We start from the raw sequence: 21,782 nt of genomic DNA on the forward strand, positions 1-21,782 counted from the left end.
ATTTAGGTGCCACTTTTAAGGGCTTCTGAAATCAATTCAGCCCATGGATCCATTCAGTGTAGACGTTAACGAAACTTGGTGGGTTTGAAAATAATTAATATTTAATAAGACATACATTTGAAGACATAAACACTGCTGGCAATAATATAAGGAAGTTAATAAGCCTTGGCTCCCCCGTGCCCACCACCCTCTCCCCAAATGGGGTGATTTTAGGAGTTGCGATGATGCTTCCTGAAGTTTGCCAGCTCCCTCGTTGGCTAAGACGGAACCGCGCCTTTGCAAACCTTCCACAGCTGGGAACTGAGCTCTGGCAGATAAAGCGTGCTGTATCACATGGTGTTCAGTAGCTGCAGACGGCAGCGACACTTTCTAGCTCCTTATCTTCCAGAGATTTGTGTAGCAAACTCACCTCCCTGCTGGAGAAGGCAGGAAGCAGCATACAATACTTCACGCCTTTAAACAAGATAGAAAAAAGACATTTTGGTCAACACTCCGCTCTGGGTTTAAAGAGGGGCTTTCTTCAGTGATCAGGAGCATGCATGTGATATCTTACATGTGCTCAAAGCCGCAGACTATTTAAATGCCTTCGGGGTGGGAGCTACGCTTCTTTCCTCTTCCAAGAGAGTCAGCCCCAGGTCCAGCCCTTGTCCTCGGTTCCTCTTTAGTTCTGCGGCTCTGTCTTTCCCACCACCCGTGACCATGTCTTTTCCTCTTTACCCTCTGAATTCATTACCCTGTTTGGGGTCTTCACACTGCACCCTTCTTGGAAATCCAGACCTCCCTCCTTCTGCCGTCACACCCAGTAGGATGGTCTGTCTCACATCTTGGGAAATGGCTTGTTTAACCTCGCAGAAGCCAATGCCTAGCTAAAACAAATTGCAGTAGGATCCTGCAAACAGCCAAGTGTAAGATTGTCTCCCTCCCAATTCAGCAGTGGGCTCTCTCTTGGCAATAAAGTGGAACTCGGTTTCATATATCAGCTGGGGGAGTGTTAAATGGATGGCTAGCTCACTGCTGGCAATCAATACATGTTAATACATAGTAAACAAATGGCTTTCCATGGGCTGGGCAAGCATGGTGATTTTGCAGATAAAACCGATAAAAGGTTGTTCCTGGGGATCTTGTCTAAGAAAATATATTTGGGGCTCATAGTGACATGTAATCATCATGAGAATTGTCGCCATTAAAAACTTTTTTTTTAAATTTGTGCATTTGTGTGCATCTTCAGAAAGAAGACAAACCTGAGAAAGTCCAACCAATCACATCATCCACCTTGATTCATTCCGACCTGACGTCTGTGTATGGCACCGTGGTATTGAACAGGACTGTTTTATTCCTGGGCACTGGAGACGGCCAGTTACTTAAGGTTGGTTTTTCTGTGCCTTCTTCAATGTTGATTTTAATAGTGATCCAATTTTGTGCTTTTTAATTATTTTTTATTGCTTCTGGGTTATGCATAATACTGTACCAACTGCATTATGAACTCCTCGGTGACCCCCAGAAATGGCCTGAAAGCATTTTCTAGAAATCTATTTGTCATAGTATCCCTAGCGATGTAACAAAACCCCAGCCGCCGCCTTCCCCAGCCCATGCCAAGATATTCCCCCTTCCTTACTCATAAGTTGCCTGGGGAAGGTAAATGGGGGTCTGGCCTCTACCCCACCCCTAACTCACATCCCTGAGACATCTAACCTTTCATTTCTATCTCCTTTATAATGAAAGTGTACAAAGAACCTGACTGCTCACAACTTCAAAGAAGTGAGAGATTATCGGGCTTCAACAGAGGGGAAAAAACAGGTGCTCCTTCCCTCCAGCCCACTTGCCACCCACACAGGGGTTTGTTTTCTGTCCTCTGTGCCCACACACACTGCAGGGAGGTTAGAGACCCGAAACCCTTTGAGACTCCCCTTGACTTTGATCTCTGAGGACTATATTTTCCCACTGTACGGATGCAACACTGGTCAAGTTGAGATTTCTTTTTATTAATTTGAGGAGGAGCCATGGGAAGGAGAAAATAAAATCAGAAATACCCAGTAACCTGCCTGAAATGATCTAGCAGTTATTTCTCAATTTCAGCAGCAACCAGGCATCGAACACTTCCTGTGGCCTCCACCAACTTTTGTGGTTGGGAACCACGCTCCTGCTGTCACCCGGGGGTGACAATTCTTGGCCTCTCTGGAGCCAGTCCATTCACTGTCAGCTCAGAGTCCAAGCTGAACATGAACAGATCTGTTTTCTCAGTCGATCTCCCACTGATAACTAGCTGTGTGACTGTAGGTCGATTGCCCGATGTCTCTGAGACCCCATTTCCTCATCTGTAACGTGAGATTGCACTAGGCCACCTGGAAAACCCCTTCCTCTTCTGGAGGTCTCCAAGCTGCTTACCCTCACCCTCGCCACAGCTCTGTTGCTCTGCTGCCCATGCGCACTGTGCAGTCCAGTTCCCACACCTTTGCTCACTCTGTCCCCCCTCCTGGATTGCTGTCCTTCTTCTCTGCTGTTCTGAATGCCACGCCTCTGTGCTTTGGCTTCGCTGGGGCTCCGCCTCATCTTTGAGCACTCCCGAGCCTACGGCGATCATGTTTTTCCCCATCCCCTGAAATACTCATTAGCTGTATCATTTCTTTTCTCCTGTGTTTGTCTGGCCTTCTCAACTTGGTTTTAAGTGTCTTGAGGAGAAGGCCACAAGTCCCCACAGCTTGATGCTGTGCAGAGTGCCTGGTAGGCATTTCATTTAATCTGTTTTCTTTGGAGGGAACCCAGTAACATATGGGAGGGAGTTTGTTTGTATACACATTCCTTTCAAATATACATTGATCATCGTTCCTGTCGTGTTAGCTTAATTTCCCCGGGAAAGGTATACACCCGTCAGTCATTCTCTGCAAGTTGCTCTGGGCCACGCAGGGACTAGTGTAGCTGCACCAGCCGGTTGGGCCAAGTGCACCCAATAAGCTGGCAGAAGGCATTCCCATCAACCCAAACCGGGCCTCACCAATTACCTCTTCAGATTTGGGATGTGTTTGATGACTGTTTTGACAGGAACACTGTTTCCTTGGTCAAAGTAGAGCCAACCAAACTGTTCCATGGTAAATTGGAGGTGAAGGGACCCTTGGCTATAAATCGGTCCCCACAGGAAGGCCTGCTGCACGTTCTTGTTGGTTCGCCCCCCCAAATCCATGTGCAGCGGGCCAGTTTTTAGAGATGTTGTGGCATCAGAGGGGTGGGACCAAACTGCAGCCTCAAGCTGCCGAGGAAGAGGGGGCCGACTGAAGTCTCTCTCTCCTCGGCATCTGGAAGGGGTGCCCCTCCTGCAGCCACATCTCGGCCTTGTTTGAATAACAAGGCCGGTGGATTTCCCGTTTGTTTTGTGACTGCTGACATTTACACCGCGCTTCCTATGTGCCAGTCACTCTACATGTCCAGCTAATTCAGTCTTCTCCAGAACTCCGTGAGGTCGGTCTACTGTTCCCATTTTACGGATGAGGGAACTGAGGCCAAGAGAGGTTGGGTGAGTTGCCCAAGGTCACACAGTGGCAGAGCAGGGCTTAGAACTTGGAGCGACTTCAGGGACTGCCCCAACAGACCTGGTGACTTTGTAACCTCTGCCCAGGCGAGCGCAACCACTCCCTGATGGTTCTCTGAGGGGAATGGGAAGCATGTGGATATTGGGGGCACCAGTGCTCCCAGGGTGGGTCCAGGGTCTTACAGACGCAGAGAAGGGGCTCAGCTTGGAAAGGCAGCCCATCTGACTGAGGGAATACCTCACTGGCATGGTAACTTGTGGGGAATTGAGCCCCTCCCCGTTTCCCTCCAGAGGTTACAGGGCACAGGAGCTGACCTGGCCCCTTGGGGCCCCTGGAACAGCCTGAGGCACCACATGTAGCTTGTGTGCAGATTCCTGGATGCAGCCGCTGGCACGGCCCAGAGTCCCGCAGACTGTGCAGGTGATTTGGAAGGCACAGATAATCCCCAAATCCCTTTATTCAAACATTTCAAGCTTCTCCCTTGCCAGACTTGTCACCAGAACTGTTAGAAAAGCCGAGCACGGATAGACACAAGCTTGGCTTCTGACAGCCCAGAGTGGAGGTACTAATGAGCAGCGAAAAACAAAACCCAACCCAAGGCGGCTGCGGTCTCCCAGTGATCAGGGGCTGGTGGCGCTTTGACCGCCACCCCGCACTGTGGTGTATCCTGGCTGGATGAGAGGCAGGAGTCAGCAGTCGGGGGCCAATTGCCATTTTTTTTTTTTACCTTCATACACACAAAATCCTGGCTGCCTAGATCTCTGAAAATCTCATGTTTTCATATAATTTGGTATAATTTTAAATATCATGTTATTTAAGTCATTTTTTTAATTATAAAAGCGCTATGTGCTCATAGAAGTTGCAAAGTAGCAGGGGATGAGGGGAAAGCGAAGAAAAATACCCCCAGATCTGTTATGTTAGAGCCCACAGCTGTCAGCAGCTTAAAGTCTTCGTCATCGCCTTTTTTTTACATAGTTGAGGTCAGATTCTATCCAGTTTTTCATTCTTTTTTTCCTTCAGTTAATGAGGGGAAATGCTTACGTTAAAATACTATGGTAAACCTCTTGTAGGCAGTGTTTTAAATAGCTGTATCATATTCTGTTTCGTGGGAACATTATTTTGAGTTTAAGCCGAGATAGTGAATCACTTTTTAAAGTGTCTGGAAACACACACTTTTTCCAAGTAATGCTGCACCATTTCCAGAGGTAGGATGTTACTCCCGATCCGTGGGAAAGCGAGCTTTGACAACGTGCTAACACCTTTGCTGCCCTCTTTCTCCTGCCTTTGTTCCTAAGTCCCTCCCTCAGGTTTTAGAAAAACGGAAGGACTTGAGAAATGAAAGGGTCCTTTGAGAGTATCTCATCTGCCCCTTCTGTATCCACGTGCAGGTCTCATGGTTGGAAGATGGGTTGTGTTCAGCCACCCCGTGCCCCGTGATTTCCTCATTGTACTTCCTTTCTGAACATGATTGCATTCTATAATTCCTCAGTTGTCAGCGTCTCCCCGGAGGGCAGCTGAAAAAGTATGGTCTCACCGAACTCGGCTTTGGGGTTCTGTATCCTCTGTGTCGCCTAGTCGGGCCCCTGTGTATTTTCATAAACACGTGCCGAGTCTTTCTCCAGGTTCTGGCGCAGTCTGTCGTGGGGTGGGGATTCCTTTGAGCTGACGAATGCATATAGAAAATTGTCCTTATTTCCAGAGCAGAATTGAAAATTTTGAAATTTGCCAGGTGGTGAAATAAGTAATGACGGAGTATGCATGAAATTTGAAATTCGTAACTTTACACATGCCCATTAACCCTTCTTGTAAGCATAAAAGCGAACAAGGCAGTGGGTGAGGAATAGTGATAGCTAACATTTCTGAGCTCTTCCCATGTGCTGGGCATTAGAACCAGTGTCTGGATGGGTTAACTCATGTAATCCTCACCAGTCATTCCTATTACCATAGCAACTTTATAAATGAAACCTGAGGCTCAGAGAAGTTAGGTAACTTTTGCTCCAGGTGATTTGAACGGAAGCAATCTGGCCCCCAACCAAACTACACTGGTCATTAAAATGTAGTCTGTAGCCCTGGCCAGTTTTTCTCGGTGGTTAGAGCGTCAGCCTGTGGACCAGAGACTTCCAGGTTCAGTTCCCGCTAAGGGTACATACCTTGGTTGCAGTTTGTCCCTGGCCCCGGTTGGGGTCATGTGGGTGGCAGTCACTTGATGTGTCTCTCTCACATCGATGTTTCTCTCTCTCTCTTCCTCCCTTTCTCCCTCCCACTCTATCTGAAGATAAATGCAAAAAATGTCCTCAGGTGAGGATTAAAAAAAAATGTATTCTGTAGAGCTTGGTAGAGTTGATGGAACTGGTATGTATATATGTATGTATGTATTTATTTATTTTTAATCCTTACCCAAGGATTTTTTTTTTTCCATTTTTATCTTCAGATAGAGTAGGAGGGTGGGGGAGAGAGAGAAACATCGACTTGATAGAGACACATCGACTGATCGCCTCCTGCACAACTTTGACCAGAGCCGGGGACAGAACCCCGACCAGGGTATGTGCCCTTGACTGGAATCAAACCCACGACTCTCTGGTCCACAGGCCGATGCTCTGCCGCTGAGCCAAACCATCCAGGGCTGGTTTTTATTTTATTTCTATTATTGGAATATTGACACTAATACCAAGACACCACTATTTGGGTTTCATGAGAAGGAGCTATGGCTTCGGTGGTTATGGTTCGTTCCTGTTTGTGGATAGACTTCTGTGTCGGAAGAAGGAAGAGTTCTTTTCTCTCGGGGTGGCCAGCAGCTCACGGGAGCCCCTGCTTTTCCTCAGTGGATCCCTGCAGAGCAAAAGTGGGAAGTCTGTATTTGAGCTGATTCTTGGGATAGACCGGTGATAGGAGGCCGGTGTTGGGTGTCTTCAGCATCCCTAGACTGAAGGAGGGTCTGGGTGCAGGAGCCATACCACGCCCTTTCCCATCTGGCAGAAAAGCACTGCTACCCTCAGGGCCTTACTCCCACCAGTCAATGTCGGCTATCCAAACCGTGGAGCAAAATTCAACCCGATTCCAGAACGTTCTTCCTGCGGACAAACTATGTAACACTTGAAGAGCCCTCCTGGACTCTGGGTTTTAAAGTTTTCAAGTGAAAGTAAGAGAAAACAAAATCAATAAAATATTTTATAAGGACAAGTTTGATATATATATATGTGTATATATATATATATATACACACATATATATGTGTATATATATATATATACATATATATGTGTATATATATATTTTTTCATATTCCCATAGAATGTTCAAATAAGAAAAAGGAGGCTGTGGGGAAACCGGAAGGCCCTGGGTTGAAGTGGGGATGGTGGCGATGGCTGAGCTAAGGCAATGGACCGAAAGTAAAAGCAACAGGAATTGTCAAACCTTGGAGATGGGCTCCATGGGTGGCTGTTTACAATGTTGTATGAAGCTACTTCAAGTTCCTTCCCATGTCATGCATTTCAGCTTGTGAGTTTGTGGGGACCCCCCAGTTCAGAGCTATTACTCCTTTGTAATCCACAAATCTAGAATCTGCAGTTCAGGCTGTATACTTCTCTCACTACTTGCAACAAAATGAGCAGATTGGAAACAAGAGAGGAATTTGCTTTCGTTTTTATAGTTCATCTTTATCTCACCTAACTACTAAAGCCCATTAAATGTCATTGGATAATTACCTTGCTTGTGTGTGTGTGTATGCGTGTTGTTAGGGGAAAAAATAAGTGAGAAAATTGGCCTATTTGCCCTTCAACTACTTAGCCTTACATAGTGAGATTTAAGGAGAGAAATTTGGCATATTTCAGCTTTTTGAACACCAATGACTTTTCCATCTCATGGTAATATTAAAGAAAACAATAATTAGTCTTTTGTTCAGTTTTTCTCTCTCTCTATTTCTCCACCATGCTATTCTTCCTAGTGGTGGTGCCAAGCTTGTAATGCAACTACTAACTATATGATGTGGAAATCTCACACACCATACATCTCAAGACTGCGGTTGGGTTTTGTTGTTTTGTTTTTTGGTTTTCTTCGTATGCAGCAAAAATCCCAAGACTAGTTAGTAGCCTACCATGATGAGGCTTCAGGAAGATGGTCAACAGAAACAATATGTTGACATAAACTGAAATTTTCCATCGGGGAAACATGTTTTCTACACAGGCTTCAAATGGAAAGATGTGAAGAGCCTTATCAAGTCTTGAATGCTAATAGAGTTGTTTTTATCATTTACTAAATATTTATTGGGCACCTTTGAGGCGCCAGGCACTGTTCTGGGTGCTGAGGATACAAAAGAGAACAAAACAGACAATGTCCCTGCTCTTGTGGTGGGAAGAAAAAGACAGAAAACAAGTAAATGGATTAATCAATATAAAGTGATTTCAGATAGTGATAAGTGCTATGAAGAAAACAGTGATGGGTGGAGAGTGACAGTGGGGTACACTGGAAAGGAGACCCAGGAAGGCTTCTCGGAGGAGGTGACATTTGAGACTTGATGGACGAAGGGGTGTATAAGAATATACATGGCTCAGGTTGACTTCAAATTAGATCTATATTAAGGACATATCCTGGAAGCAAGAGATAAAAATCCGCATCATGCCCAAGGAGTGTGTGTGAATTAAGTGAGGTTTCTCTTATGCAAAATTCAGCCCATTTTGGGTTTCTGTGACTCATTCTCACTTCCTGTAGCACTTCACCGATCATGTTCTTTTTCCGAGGCTACCCAGCTGAACTGAACTAAGGAAAGAACCTTTCCCTTGCTCCTCTCTTACTGGCTTTCTTCTGTTTGTTGATGTTGACATGAATTTTGCAGTTGGAAGACCCCAGTGTCCATCGGGGCCCCTGGGCTGGGCTGTGGGGATGGGGATGGGTGAGTTGGAGGTGCTATTAATAGAAATCTGAAGGAGGAAAAGGGCCTTCTCTTTCCTGTGTCATCTGAGAGAGACCAGGACCGCAGAAGCAGAGACCCTGATGCCTCCATGTAGCATGTTTGGGTTCCTTGTGATGCAAATGAAAACTTGTTGTCCTGTCTTCAGGGTGCTGGAAACCATTCTCTGTATAATCTAGCAAAAAGAAAAATAATTTAATCCACTCTTCCTCAAATACTTTTTAAATTTAAATTGTATGTATATATTTTTGAGATAATACACTGATACTGCTCAAAATGCAGAAGAACCGAGAGACTATACAGTAAAAATCAGATGTTTCTACCCCTGGGGCAACCATTGATATTGGTTTCTTGGGTGTCCTTCCAGAGATATTTTATATATGTCTTTCCCCCTTTCATTAAACATATAAAACACATATATATTATAGTACATGCATATGAAATAAAGAATATGTGTATACACATATATACATATTTAATATAACATGTTAAACATAATATAAAGAGATTTCTAATTATGTTTTTGGCTAAACAGAATTCAGTTGTTGGCACTATCATTTACTTGTTTCCTATGGTTGGACAATTAGGTTGTTTCAATCTTCCGTGTGTAACACGTGATTCTGCAATGAATATCTATTTACACATTATCATTTCACATGTATATGAGGAGCTGCTGGGCCTCAGGGTATATGCTTTATAATTTTGGTAGATAATACTAAGTTATCTTCCAGAGAAGTCTCACTCCCACCATGAATGAAACCTAACAGTTTAACCCCCGCATCTGTGGTTATCAGGATCAGTTTCAGTGTAGGCTGCTCTAGATAGCTTGTTAGCTTGTTCAGGAAGCTGGTGCTAAACCCTAGAATATGGTGCACTACGGCCTTTCTTTCTTTCTTTCTTTCTTTCTTTCTTTCTTTCTTTCTTTCTTTCTTTCTTTCTTTCTTTCTTTCTTTCTTTCTTTCTTTTATGCAAGAAAGAAAGACTTCCCCACCATAATTCAGAGTTCTAGAGAGAATACTGGTGCCTCATTTCCAGTGTGTCAAGCAAATAAATTAAGTTGCCCCAAACTAGATCTTTCTAGCCCCTGTATCAACCATACTCCAAGAGTAAATAAAATAAGCCCAATAACAACTTCAGTGCAGCTCTTAACTCACCTAAAATGGACGAGGAGTGGGGGTGTTTCGTAATTTTTTTTTGTTGAGGTGTAATTGACATATAACATTGTATCTGTTTCAGATGATTCCGATATAATGATTTGCTCTTTGTATATATTGTGACATGATCACCACAATAAGTTTAGTTAACATCAGTCACCATACATAGTTACACATTTTTTTCTTGTGATGAGAACTTGTATGATTCACTCTCTTAGCAACTTGCAAATATACAATACAGTAACTATAATCACCATGCTGTAATTACTGTAAATTATGTCTTTATTTACTTTTTATTTTAAAGCAAACCCCAGGCACTATGTCACTTCACCCCTCATTTCATTACGCATCTCCAAAAAAAACTGTGATCATTGTCTTAAATAATCTAATGTTATTTCAACCAATAAAATGGTTAGTAATTATTTAGGGTTATCTAATATTGAGTCCATATAACTAAATTTTCCTGATTAGCTCAAAAATGTATCTTAAAAGTTGTTCATGTTCAAACTGGTATCCAAACAGAATTCTCAAATCACAGTTGGTCATTCTGTCTCTCTTGCTGTGGAGTAGCCTCCTCTACCATTGACTTTTGGAGGAAGTTGAAACTGGAACACTCGGCATTCATGCTATGCGTCCCTAAGAGAACCAGTTGCCAATAGAGGATGGAATCTCTATGGGCAGTGTATTCAGATGGCCAGCAGTCTGAGAAGACAGTGGGTTATGTACCCTAAAAAGACCATCTTACATCTCATTTCAAGCTGACCCTTTTATAAGGAGAAGGTGGTGTAGGTAAAGGGTTTGGAATTCGGGAGAAAGTAGGTAATTGGAATTCAGGGGAAAAGGTTAATCAGATAAAAACGGCAATCCTGTGATTTTCCGAGCATCCCTTCATCTGCTGACTGTTGCTCTTTTTTGTTAATCCTCACCTGAGGACATTTTTTCCATTGATTTTTAGAGAGAGTGGAAGGGTCTGGGGGGGGGAGAGAGACAGAGACAGAGACAGAGACAGAGACATCAATTGGCTGCCTCCCACTCATGCCCCCACTGGGGCTGGGAATTGAACCTGTGACCCTTTGATGTGTGGGTTGACGCTCAAACCACTGAACCACACTGGCCAGGGCTTACAAGTGATTTTTTATCTGCATCCGGGCGGCAGATGTTCTCTCTCTGGAGCCCAGTGGCTCAGACCCCATCTTGGTCGCTTGCAGTCCTCCTTGGGCACAGAGGTCAAATTGCTTGCGGGTCTCCTGGAGTCAGGACAGGTCCAGTCATGCATTCCAGTCCCTGGAACAATAGCTTTCTACATGCATTAATTACCAAGCCCCTTAACTATATTTCTAAAGCTAAAAAAGTTACTGAGTTCCCCATCAAAGTCAATTTTTATTCACCACACTGACTGAGGAAACAAAGTCAGCTTCCTGTGAATGTCTCACATTATGGCATTGGCCGTTTGCTTTCTTGTGGTATCATTTAGCTTGTTCCTCTCCTCCTTCCAATGCTGAGTGGAAGTTAGCGCCACAGATTTAATTAGATTCAAGTTCAACTTTATGGGCAAGGATACTGCATAGCTGGTTCTGCCGAAGGATGCTGTCAGCGTGACAAGAGAAATCTGGGCAGCAGCTTTTCTTAAGTCTCACTTGAGAATATTTCTATCAATCTTTTTTTTTTTTTTTTTTTTTTTTTCAGTTTTTATTTTTATTTTTTTTTTTTATGAATTTTTATTTATTTTTTTGTTACAGATATTTTACCTTTTTACCCCATTGGCACCCCCCACACCACCCCCTCCACCCTGTCCCCGGCTTAGTTGTCCATGTCCATTGGTCATGCATACATGCATATAAGTTCTGTGGTTTATCTCTTCCCACCCCCCCACCCCCCATCCCCTCTTCTGAGGGATGTCAGTCTGTGCCCTACTTCCATGTGTCTGGGTCTACTGTATTCCTCAGACTGTTATGTTCATTATATTCCGTATATAAGTGAGATCATGTGGTATTTGTCTTTTTCTGCTTGGCTTCTTTCACTTAGGATAATACTTTCCAGGTCCCTCCATGTCGTCTCAAAGGATAAGAGATCTTTCTTTCTTACCGCTGCATAGTACTCCATTGTGTATATGTACCACAGCTTTTTGATCCATTCGTCTACTGGTGGACACTTGGGCTGTTTCCAGATCTTAGCTATTGTAAATAGTGCTGCTATGAACATGGGGGTACATATATTCTTCCTGATTGGTGTTTCAGGCTTCTTAGGGTATATTCCCAGCAGTGGGATCACTGGGTCAAATGGAAGTTCAATTTTTAATTTTTTGAGGTAGCACCATATTGTTTTCCATAGCGGCTGCACCAGTCTGCATTCCCACCAGCAGTGTATTAGAGTCCCCTTTTCTCCACACCCTCGCCAACACTTGTTGTTTGATGATTTGTTGATTCTATCAATCTTTTTAAAATTGATTTAAAATGGGTTTCCTGTTTGTTCTCTATACAACAACTTTCCAGAACTGGATAAACTCTTCGAATCTGAGCTTATAAAGAATATGAACTTGTTGACTTAAGAAATGTCCAAATCTGTAGTGAATGTCTATGAGTTTATTTGAGCCAAACTGATGGCAGTTGCCAGGAAGTAATATCTCAACAAACTGAGAAAATGCTGCAGAGTACGGCAGTTTTGCAGCTTATTGTATACATTAGAATCACAGGAGGAGACATGGGGGGTTACATGAAATCCACTGGAGGTAGATTAAGGGGGTGGGAGACAGCAAAGCGAGGAAGTCTCTGGGGTTGGATAGAGAGTAAAATGCACAGACACATACTTCTACGGCACTGGGTACAGCTCACAGGGATGGTATTCAGGGAACAAGGTGACAAGGAGGGTCCTGTGGTCACTGCTCTGGTGTCTGCGGTTATGCCCTGAGGGGTCTGGAAAAGGAGATCCTCTGACATTTCAAAGGTATGTTATCTTCGATCCAGAAAGACAAGGGACAGGTTCACTTAAGGTGTAGATCAGATTTTGCCAAGGAAGATAAAGGCCTAGCATATGACTGGCCGAGCCCCACTCCAGGTTAGGAGTTTCAGTATTCAGACCATCCTATGTGGTTACTTTTGGTCTTTGAGTTTGTAAGATCTGCCATGCTGGCTTCCTCTGAGCTTTCCATTCACTCGTCAGCCTTTTGGTTACAAATCAGTCTGAAGGATACATTAATAACCAACCTCTTGGTTGGATAATGTGGCCCCATGTTGCTAGGAAGGCTCATTCCTAGGAAGTCTCGGTATCATCGTTTGTCTTACTGAATGGTGGACCATTGAGGATGGGGCAAGACTGTAACCTCCGATGGCAGTCAAGTCCAAATTTGGGAGGCAGGCAGGTCTCATTTCTACCCTATCATGATCCAAACTTTGTTGTCTGTCTCATTTTTTTGTATTTTGCATCTAGTGTAACACATACTTATAGTTTGAGGGCACACCACACACTGGTTCGGTTTTCACAATCTGACCATGAGATGGGTTCCCAGTTACCATGGCCCATCCGCTCCCCACTGGAAGCACTCAAGCGTTGTTCCTTGGTAATCTAATTCGTGTTAGTTGTGCAGTTGAGAACTGTCACCTTAGGTTTAATCAGGGCCAAGGCTGTAAGAATACAATGGTGTGATTTACAAACACCATCGAAAAATTTCCAGAGGCCAGGAGGGGACAGTAAGAGTTTCATAAGTAAATTTTCTGTGCCTCACTGGGAGTTATAAAGGACCGTTTTTTTAAACAGCCACGCCAGCTTCCATTTGAATTAATATACTTAGTTACAGTCCTTATTGGGGTCGGGAGGAAGTACATTCCCATAATTGGGTCCTAATGTTTACACATAAAATACCTTTCTAATATTCCTTTTCCACTAACTTTCTGTAGCTTCTCTTGTCCTTCTTAGTTTTTTTTCTTTTTATTCATTTAGAAAGAACCAACTTCTTAGGACAAACTACTTCCTTTTAACTTCTCTCAAAAACACACGTATTCCTTTACATCCTTCTGCAATAACATTCCTTCTAAACTACGGAAGAGAAATCATAAAAGAGTATATTGATAATATAAAAGTTATCTTATACACCTCTGGCAATTAACACTTTGATTATACACAAAGTTTGAGAAAAGCCCAAAGAACAAGTATAACTATTACTGTGACTATTATCAGTAGACAGGTAAAGAAAATCGAACGAATGTTTTTTTTTTAAGTTCAGTATCAATTTGTGGGTACACAGTCCTTGTTGATGTCTTGGGACAGCTGTCTGTCTCTGATGTCAGTGGCTTCTCATCCCTGAGGAGTCTTTGATCTTCACTGAAGGTGAAGATGAGTGTCAGAGATGAGGTGCTTGTCCATCCACGGTTAGGCACTTTTTTTTTTTTAAGTGAAAAAATGTGAATCCTTGAGTTAACACCTTTAAGTTTAGCTGCATATAGATTAGTTAGGAATACCTGATAAGGTCCCTTCCAGTGAGGTTGGAAAGAGTCTTTATTGATGTTTTTTCCAATGGACAAAACCTCCTGGTTGTGTTATGGTCTTTGAAGTCTTCATCTCCCACGAGCACACTGTGAAATGAATCAGTTACTAATTGATCACATTTTTAAAGCTGGTTACTAAGTCCTTGACAGTAATGCAGAATGTCTCCTTTTAGTAAGATGGGTTTGTATGTCCCTTCACCCAGACGCTTAGATTCACTGGTGACAAATGAGGAGAAAGGCTGTGTTTACCGAAAGGAGCAGGTGTCAGGTTGAGGAGCGCTGTAGGGAGAGCTCTTGGCCAAGGGGAATGAAAAGCTTCTGAAAACTTATCTAGTTGAGTTTTAGTTGTACCATTTGTATGTTCTGCCAATCCAGAGGACTGGGGTGATAGGAACAATGAAAATGCTGTAGAATAGGCCAAATATTACAAGTGGGTTGAGAATTTTGCCCAGTGAAATGAGTCCCTTGGTCACTATGTCACTCAGAGGGAATTCCCCAATGGGGATTATTTTTCCAACAATATTTACCTACCGTAAAGGCCGTTGCTCTCTTGTAAGGGAATGTCTCAACCAGTGAGAAAACCTATAAATCCTATTTAACACTTATTTATATCCTTAAGATGGTGGCATTTGCATAGAATCCAATTACTGTACCTCAAATGGACCCAAAGGAAGTGGGAAATGTCCTTGGGACCTGGGGAGCGATTTTCCAGGGTTATATTTTAGACAAATAGCACATCTGCTATACACTTTATGAGCTACTTTAGAAGGTTTCCAGTGATACTGTTTACTCCATGAAATCATCTTTTCAGGACCCCAATGTGTTAGCTCGTGTACATGTTGAAGTATAGGTAGTTCGGCCCATAAAGGTGAGATTGGTCTCTGATTGGGTCCCAACCATATCTGTTTGTCGGAGTCAAAGGTTCCCCATTTTTTATCGCCGTATTCTTTTTTCTTCTGCAGCTGTCCGTTGGAACTATAAAAGAGAGTCTTTTATTGATTTGACAGGAAGGAGAATGTTCTCAGGTCTGGGTAATTTGGCTGCTTACGGCTGCTTGTCTACTGTGGTGTCAGCTAAATTATTCCCTTTTGCTTCCACGGTGGCAGCGTTAGAATGCCCTGGAATTTTGATAATCACCAGTTGTTTCGGTTGCTATACGGCATCTAATAATTCTGCAACTTGTTTTCCATTCTTTATGGGCTGCCCTGAGGAAGTTAGGAAGCCTTGCTGCTTCCACAACATCTCGAGGTTGTGAGCTACACCAAGGGCATGACTACTGTCAGTGTACACATCGACTGTTTGACCTTTGGCCAGCTGACAAGCTCAAGTTAGAGCAATTCATTCGGTGTGTTGGGCTGGTCTTATTCAGGTAAATAAGAACCTTTGATTGTGTCCACCATGGACATTATTGCATATCCCTGTTCATCCTTCAGATAACATCCATCTGGAAACCAACCTAAGTCAGCGTTATCAATAGGAGTTTCCTACAAGCTGTTCCCGGGAACACAAAGGTGGTCAGTAAGCAAGACACAATCATGGGTGTCTTCACCCTTCAAAAATGGTAGCGAGGTTGCTGGGTTAAGACTGTTACATCGAATTAAAGTAAAATTAGGCACAGAAAACAAGAGTATTTCATAAGAAGCCATTCGACAGACAGAGGTATTGAGTGTGATGAGAGTTCAGCGGAGAGTCAACAGAACAGGACTCCTAACGAGGAAAGGAGAGCCTGTTTCTTCTGTTTGTTGGCATCACACATCTGTAGCAGAGATGGCTGTCATGCTGGGAGGGGGCCCTTTGGCTACTGAGTCTAATTGCTGACTATAATATCCTATAGGTCTCTGATGATCTCTCTGTTTTTGTGTTAAAACTCCCAAAGCATTTTCTTTATTTTCATATATAAAAAGGAACAAAATTTATAATCAAGATGTCCCAGAGTGGGAGCTTTAGATAGTATTTCCTCTAGAGCTTCTTTGGCTTATCTCCCTTCAGGGTTCTATTGAATTGGATCAGGTCTCTCTGATTTTATTTAGACACATAGGGGCTGGGCTACTGATGAAAAATGTGGAACCCAATTGTGACAGCGTTCAGTCAGACCCAGGTGTCCTCTAAGCTGTGTTCTGTGTGTTTGTTTTTAGAAGAGGAAAGGATACTATTCCTCCAAGTCCTTCTGAGTTCATTAGTAGCCCATCTTCAGATGTTAGATGACCAAGGTATTTTACAGGGGGTAAAACCGAGTTGAAGCTTGTCCTTTGAGGCCTGTGTCCCTCACAACGAACTGTTGTGTGTAGTAGGTACATTGTGTCCTCTTGGGAGTCTAATATGTCCTAGAGCATAAAGGTAAATCCTCCACATATCGGATTAGAATGGATGGAATCTCTGAGAAATTCAACATCATTCAAATCAGCTTTGAGTATCTGAGAGAAATAGGTGGGACTCTGTATATCCCTGAGTCATTACTGTCCAAGTAAACTCATGATCTTCCCAGGTAAAAGCAACAATTGTGTTCTGCTTACTGACCACCATCTAGTTCCTAGGAATAATTTGTAGGAAACTCCTATTGATAATGCTGACTTAATTTGGTTTATAGGTGGATCCTATCTGAAAGATGAACAGGGGCATCACCAAGATTTATCTTTCTTTTTCTCCTCCCCCCCCCCCAAGAATGCTGAAAAAGACACTACATAAATGTGTCACTAAAAAATATTGGCAGTCGATAGGAATAGCTGATAGTAGGGTATGTGGATTTGGGACTACAGGATGTCTTTATTTATAGCGATGAGATCCCATACAAATCTTCATCCTTTCACATTGGATACCTTTACTGGAAGGATAGGAGAATTATAGGGGCTCACACAGGGCATTAAAAGCCCCCTCTTTAACTAATCTTGTTTGATGGGCTTGATTCCATTGGGTCTTAAAGGATATTGATGAATATTAGGTAGAAGTGAAGTACTGTCAATGATTATTTTAATAGGAGTGGCTGACTTAGTCTTGCCGATATCTATACTGGAAAAGGCCCAGAGTTGCATTAAAACAACCTATAACAAACATTCAGTCCATCTTAAAATTAGTTTCCTCTTGTGGAGGTTCCTTTAAAATCATTATTTTCCCAATTGATTTAAAGTCTGATTTATTTAGTTCTAAATATTTCACCATTCTGGGAAAAGGATGTGTGGATGTCATTGATTTCAAGAGAGTCTCACCCTGTCAGGTGAATGTGGGTAGATTTGACTAGTAAAAATCTATGTTGCCCTGAAACACTCTAGCTGGAAAGGAACAGGTTCCAATTTAAAAACAAACACTGGTTGACTAGATGGCCCTGCCATTTGTACAAAAGCTTACTCTGAGGGAGAGGGCCACTTAATTGGGTGAGGTTAGGAACAGAGAAAGTAGCTCCAATATCTCTATCTACAAGGGCCTTAGTAATTTCCCCTTTTATGGTAATTTCAATTTCTCCTAAAGTATTAGTAGGAGAAGGGGAAATGCTCTCTCATAGTCCTCAGAGCAGCCCTATACTATGCTATTTCTTTTCTTTTTCTGTCTCATTTCAGTTTTCTATAACCCTTCTTTTTAAAAAAGAAAAAAAAAAAACACTTTTTTCCCTTGATTTTAGAGAGGAAGGGAGAGAGAGAAACATCGATGAGTGAGAACATCGATTGGTTGCCTCCTGCATGGCCCGCACTAGGGATTGGGCCCAGAACCTGGGCATGTGCTCTGACTGGGAATCGAACTGGTGACCTTTTGGTGCATGGGTCGATGCTCAATTACTGAGCCACACCGGCTGGGCTCTACAATCTTTCTTAAGTTAACCTGGCTTTCTACAATAAACATAGACTTCTCTGTGGGACTTTCCCAGCAAAACTTATTTAGTAATTCTGTTGCTTTGCTCTCAGAAACTAATAGGTGTATTAATTGTAATAAGTCAAAATAGCCAGGATTATATATTCTAACAGTTAAATCAAATTCCTTCGCAAGTAAAGGCTCCCTATGAATAATATAACTGCAGGAATAATATAGTACTGGGCGCTGGGGGCGGGGGCTTGTCAGCCTTGGAGGCATAATATCCCATGTTCATTTAGTTTTATATTGAGATCTGCAGAGTCTGAATAGGGATATTGTGTAGTGGGTTGTATAGTATGCCACTTATGGGTTGAGCTCCAAGGGGCTGTCACCTCCCGAGTTGCTCCAACCCTCTGACATGTCTCGGTTTCTCCCCCAGCTGTCTAACAGAACTATGAATGCTAGTTAAGGAGCCTTTGTGTGTGGGTCCTGGAACAAGTCAATTATTTAATTACAGTTGTGTTGGGATTTCCTATGGGGCCCTGCTCCTTTTGAGGGGTACCCACTGGCACATCCACATTGATTCTTAGTCACCTAAGAATACTTGAATTTTCAGCTGGAGGGAGTAAATGCCCCTTATCTTCAGGGCTGCACAAGCTCAGACTCCCATTTCTCTAGCAAAAAATTTGTTCATATTCGCAGTAAGTAGTTCCAACCGAACAGCTCAAATTTAAAAACACCCATTCATTTTTTCCCCCCTCCCTGAGCTATCTCAACCCTTAAACTTTCGTGCCACCTCAAGGATTTTTTTTAAAGAACAGCTCAAATAAAACTGGGACTTCCTACCAATAAAACTGGCTAATTTGGCTCAGCAGTTAGAGTGTCGGCCTGTGGACCAAAGAGTCTCAGGTTTGATTCTGGTCAAGGGCATGTACCTCAGTTGCAGTTTGGTCCCTGGCCCTGGTTGGAGTCATGCAAGAGGCAATCAATCGATGTGTAACTCTCACATCGACATGTGTCTCTGTCTCTCTCCCTCTCTCTTTCTCTCTCCCTCTCCCTCCCACCCTATCTGAAGATAAATGGAAAAATATCCTCGGGTGAGGATTTAAAAACAAACCAAGAAGGTCCAGAATTTGAACAAAACTCACCCAAATGCACCCTATGCAAAGCAAGGAGCTGGTGGGGCACAGTGAGCCCCTGCTGATACCTAGCACCCGAACTGGGTGTGCCAGGTGGTCCTGAGTGGACTTCTTTGAAATCATGCTGATTGTGCAAAGAAAATGTTGACATAAGAAAGGTCCAAACCTGTAGAGAATTTTTGAGTTTATTTGAGTCAAAATGACGACAGTTGCCGGGAGGCAAAATCTCAATGAATTGAGAAAATGCTCCAGAGAACGGCAGTTTTGCAGTTTATTTTATACATTACAGTCAAAGGAGGAGATGCAAGGGGCTTACATGAAATCCACTCGTGGTAGATTAAGGGGGCGGCAGAAAGCAGAGCAGGAGGGAGTGAAGAGTAAAGCGCACAGACACGGACTTCTGCCGCACTGGGCACAGCGCACAGAGGTGGTATTCAGCGGACAAGGTGACAGGGAGGGTCCTCTGGCCTCTGCTCTGGAGCCTGCGGTTGTGCCCTCAGGGCCTGGAACAGGAGATCCTCTCAGTTCAGGTGTGTTATTTTAGGGGCAAAAAGACAATAAACTCGCTCCGTTAAGGTAAAGGTTGACCTTTGCCAGTGAAGCCACAGGCCAGGACATGACCCACCACAGCTCCCCTGGAGTTAGGAGTGTTGATGTTCAGACCATCCTGTGCGCTGACTTCCCGTGTCTGAGTCTGGAGGGCCCACCCTGCTGGCCTCCCCTGAGCCTGTCAGGGTTAGTGTGTGGCCCCTTTTCCATTCCCCAGCCAGAGATGGGAAGACAAGAACCTGGCAAGTCCACACTCGGTCAGTGCTCGCCGGATGTCTCCCTCCACTCGGTTTTCCGCAGGCCAGCATCGTTCAGTAGAACTTCCCACGATGACGGGAACGGTCTCTGTTTGCACTCTCTCTGTGGTAACCACAGCCGGCTGTGGCTAGCCAGCGCTTGAAATGTGGCTAGTGAGACTGAGGACTGGATCTTTAAGTAGAGATTTAATTAAAACTCGAATAGCCGTATATGGCTAGTGACGACCATATTGGGTCGTGCAGCTATAGAGTCATTTTAAAATGCACTGAGGCATGGATCTGTCCCACCTGCCCTGGGACCTGACTGCTTCTGTTCCTTGTGTTCCAGAGCTGCTAGTGAGTTTAGTGAGGAGTTCACCAGCTCCCAGTGAGCTACTTGCACTGGGCTTCACTCAGAGCAGATGATGGAAGGAACCATCGCAGGACAAAGCTGGACCCAGACCCAGACCCAGGTTCTGGGACGGGGACAGGTTCAGAAGATGCTTCGTGTGCCAAATTGATATGGAGCTTCTCATTAAATGGCAGTGTGTAACTGCCATCAGAATATGTGGGCACAGGCATATTAGTGATCAGTAGATGCACAGATGTTGATTTTTGTCTGAAAAGAACCTAGATGCCAGTTTTTTTCTTCTCAAATCATATGCCCAGGGTCACCGCCACCCACAGTGGTAGAGATACGAAAGTAGATATATCCGGATATGTTCAAGCTGACAAAAGTTGAACACCTTCAATTTTGAAGGTATCATATTGGGCAAAGAGATGGGTACAGAGATGATTAAGACATGGTCCCTACCCAAAAGGAGCTTGCAATCTAGTAATTGATTATTATCTATTGAGTAATTACTGTACGCTAAGCATCTTTCATAATTTTCATTTGTTCCTTACAAAAGCTGTGTTTAAGGAAGGCATTTTTAGCCTCATTGTAGACACAAGGAGATTGAGACCCAAGGAGCATGGCCATTTAAAAGGTAGAGAGGGGGTACCACCCTGAGCTCAAGCTACCATTGTATTCCTCCAGGATTATGGGGAGCGTCTCCTGATGAGTCTCCTACCCATGCTTCCTACCCTGCCCCTCTGCCCAGGCCCTGCAATGGCTCCTTCTTTCTCAGCTAGTGTAAGAGGCAGCATCTTTACACAGGCCTCCAAGGGCCTGTGTCATACACCCCATTGCCTCGCTGCCCGCTCTCCTCCACCTCATCTGCTCTGCTCAGATCATACTGACCTCCTCTCAATGTAGGACCTTTGTACCAGCGGGTCCCTCTTAGCACACTTTGTCCAGATGTCTAAATGACACATCACCCACTGCAAGTCTCTAAACACGTGTCGCCTTCTCAGTGAGACCTACTCTGAGCATGCGTCTGCATCTCCTTACCCCACTTCATTTTGACTTTTGTGACCTTCTGATATATTTTATATGTTACTTCCTTTTTTTAACTGTCATCATGTCAAAGCGCACATGCACAGGTATATGTTCTATGAGGGCAGGATTCCCTGCCCCACCCCCACTGTGTTCACTACCTTTTCCAAACATCTATAAGATGCCTGGTACATAGTGGACGTTCAGTAGATGTTTACTGACTGAAGGTGAGTGAAGCTCAGGTTTGTCCAATTTCAAAGCCAGACTTGCTTATATTTTACATATAAATACATTCTCTTTGTTTTGGCTTGATGAGTTGTCCTGATTATTTTAAAATGTATGATTGTGTAGAATTATATGGTAGAATCAGAATAAGCCAGACCAATATTTGTTGAGCCAACTTCCTTTAGTTTTTAAGATGGATCTTGGTGTAGTACTAAAGGGGCTGTCCCTTATAGCTTCTCATACGACCAATCAGACATGGTCAGGGATTGTGGGTGAGCTTCCACCTATGAGGGTATTGCCCAATACTTCAGAGTGGCTGAGAGTGTGTGTGTGTGTGTGTTTATGCACATGTGTGACTTTGTTCCCTCCAAAAGCAGAAATGCTGTGCCCATTAATACCGGCCTTGTTGA

The 21,782-nt window shown here is 43.5% G+C and overlaps 1 protein-coding gene across 2 annotated transcripts in view; it reads left to right on the forward strand.

Annotated features, from left to right (window-relative positions):
• The window catches only part of PLXNC1 (plexin C1), a 164,494-nt gene that overhangs the window by 18,789 nt on the left and 123,923 nt on the right, over nt 1–21,782 (forward strand). For both annotated transcript variants that reach the window (XM_036250803.1, XM_036250804.1), the window contains exon 2: nt 1,229–1,366. In XM_036250803.1, the coding sequence (XP_036106696.1) occupies nt 1,229–1,366 (138 nt within the window). The remainder of the gene's footprint in view (nt 1–1,228; nt 1,367–21,782) is intronic.

The sequence above is a fragment of the Molossus molossus genome, unplaced genomic scaffold (assembly GCF_014108415.1).
Source record: "Molossus molossus isolate mMolMol1 unplaced genomic scaffold, mMolMol1.p scaffold_m16_p_10, whole genome shotgun sequence".
Taxonomy (NCBI): Eukaryota; Metazoa; Chordata; class Mammalia; order Chiroptera; family Molossidae; genus Molossus; species Molossus molossus.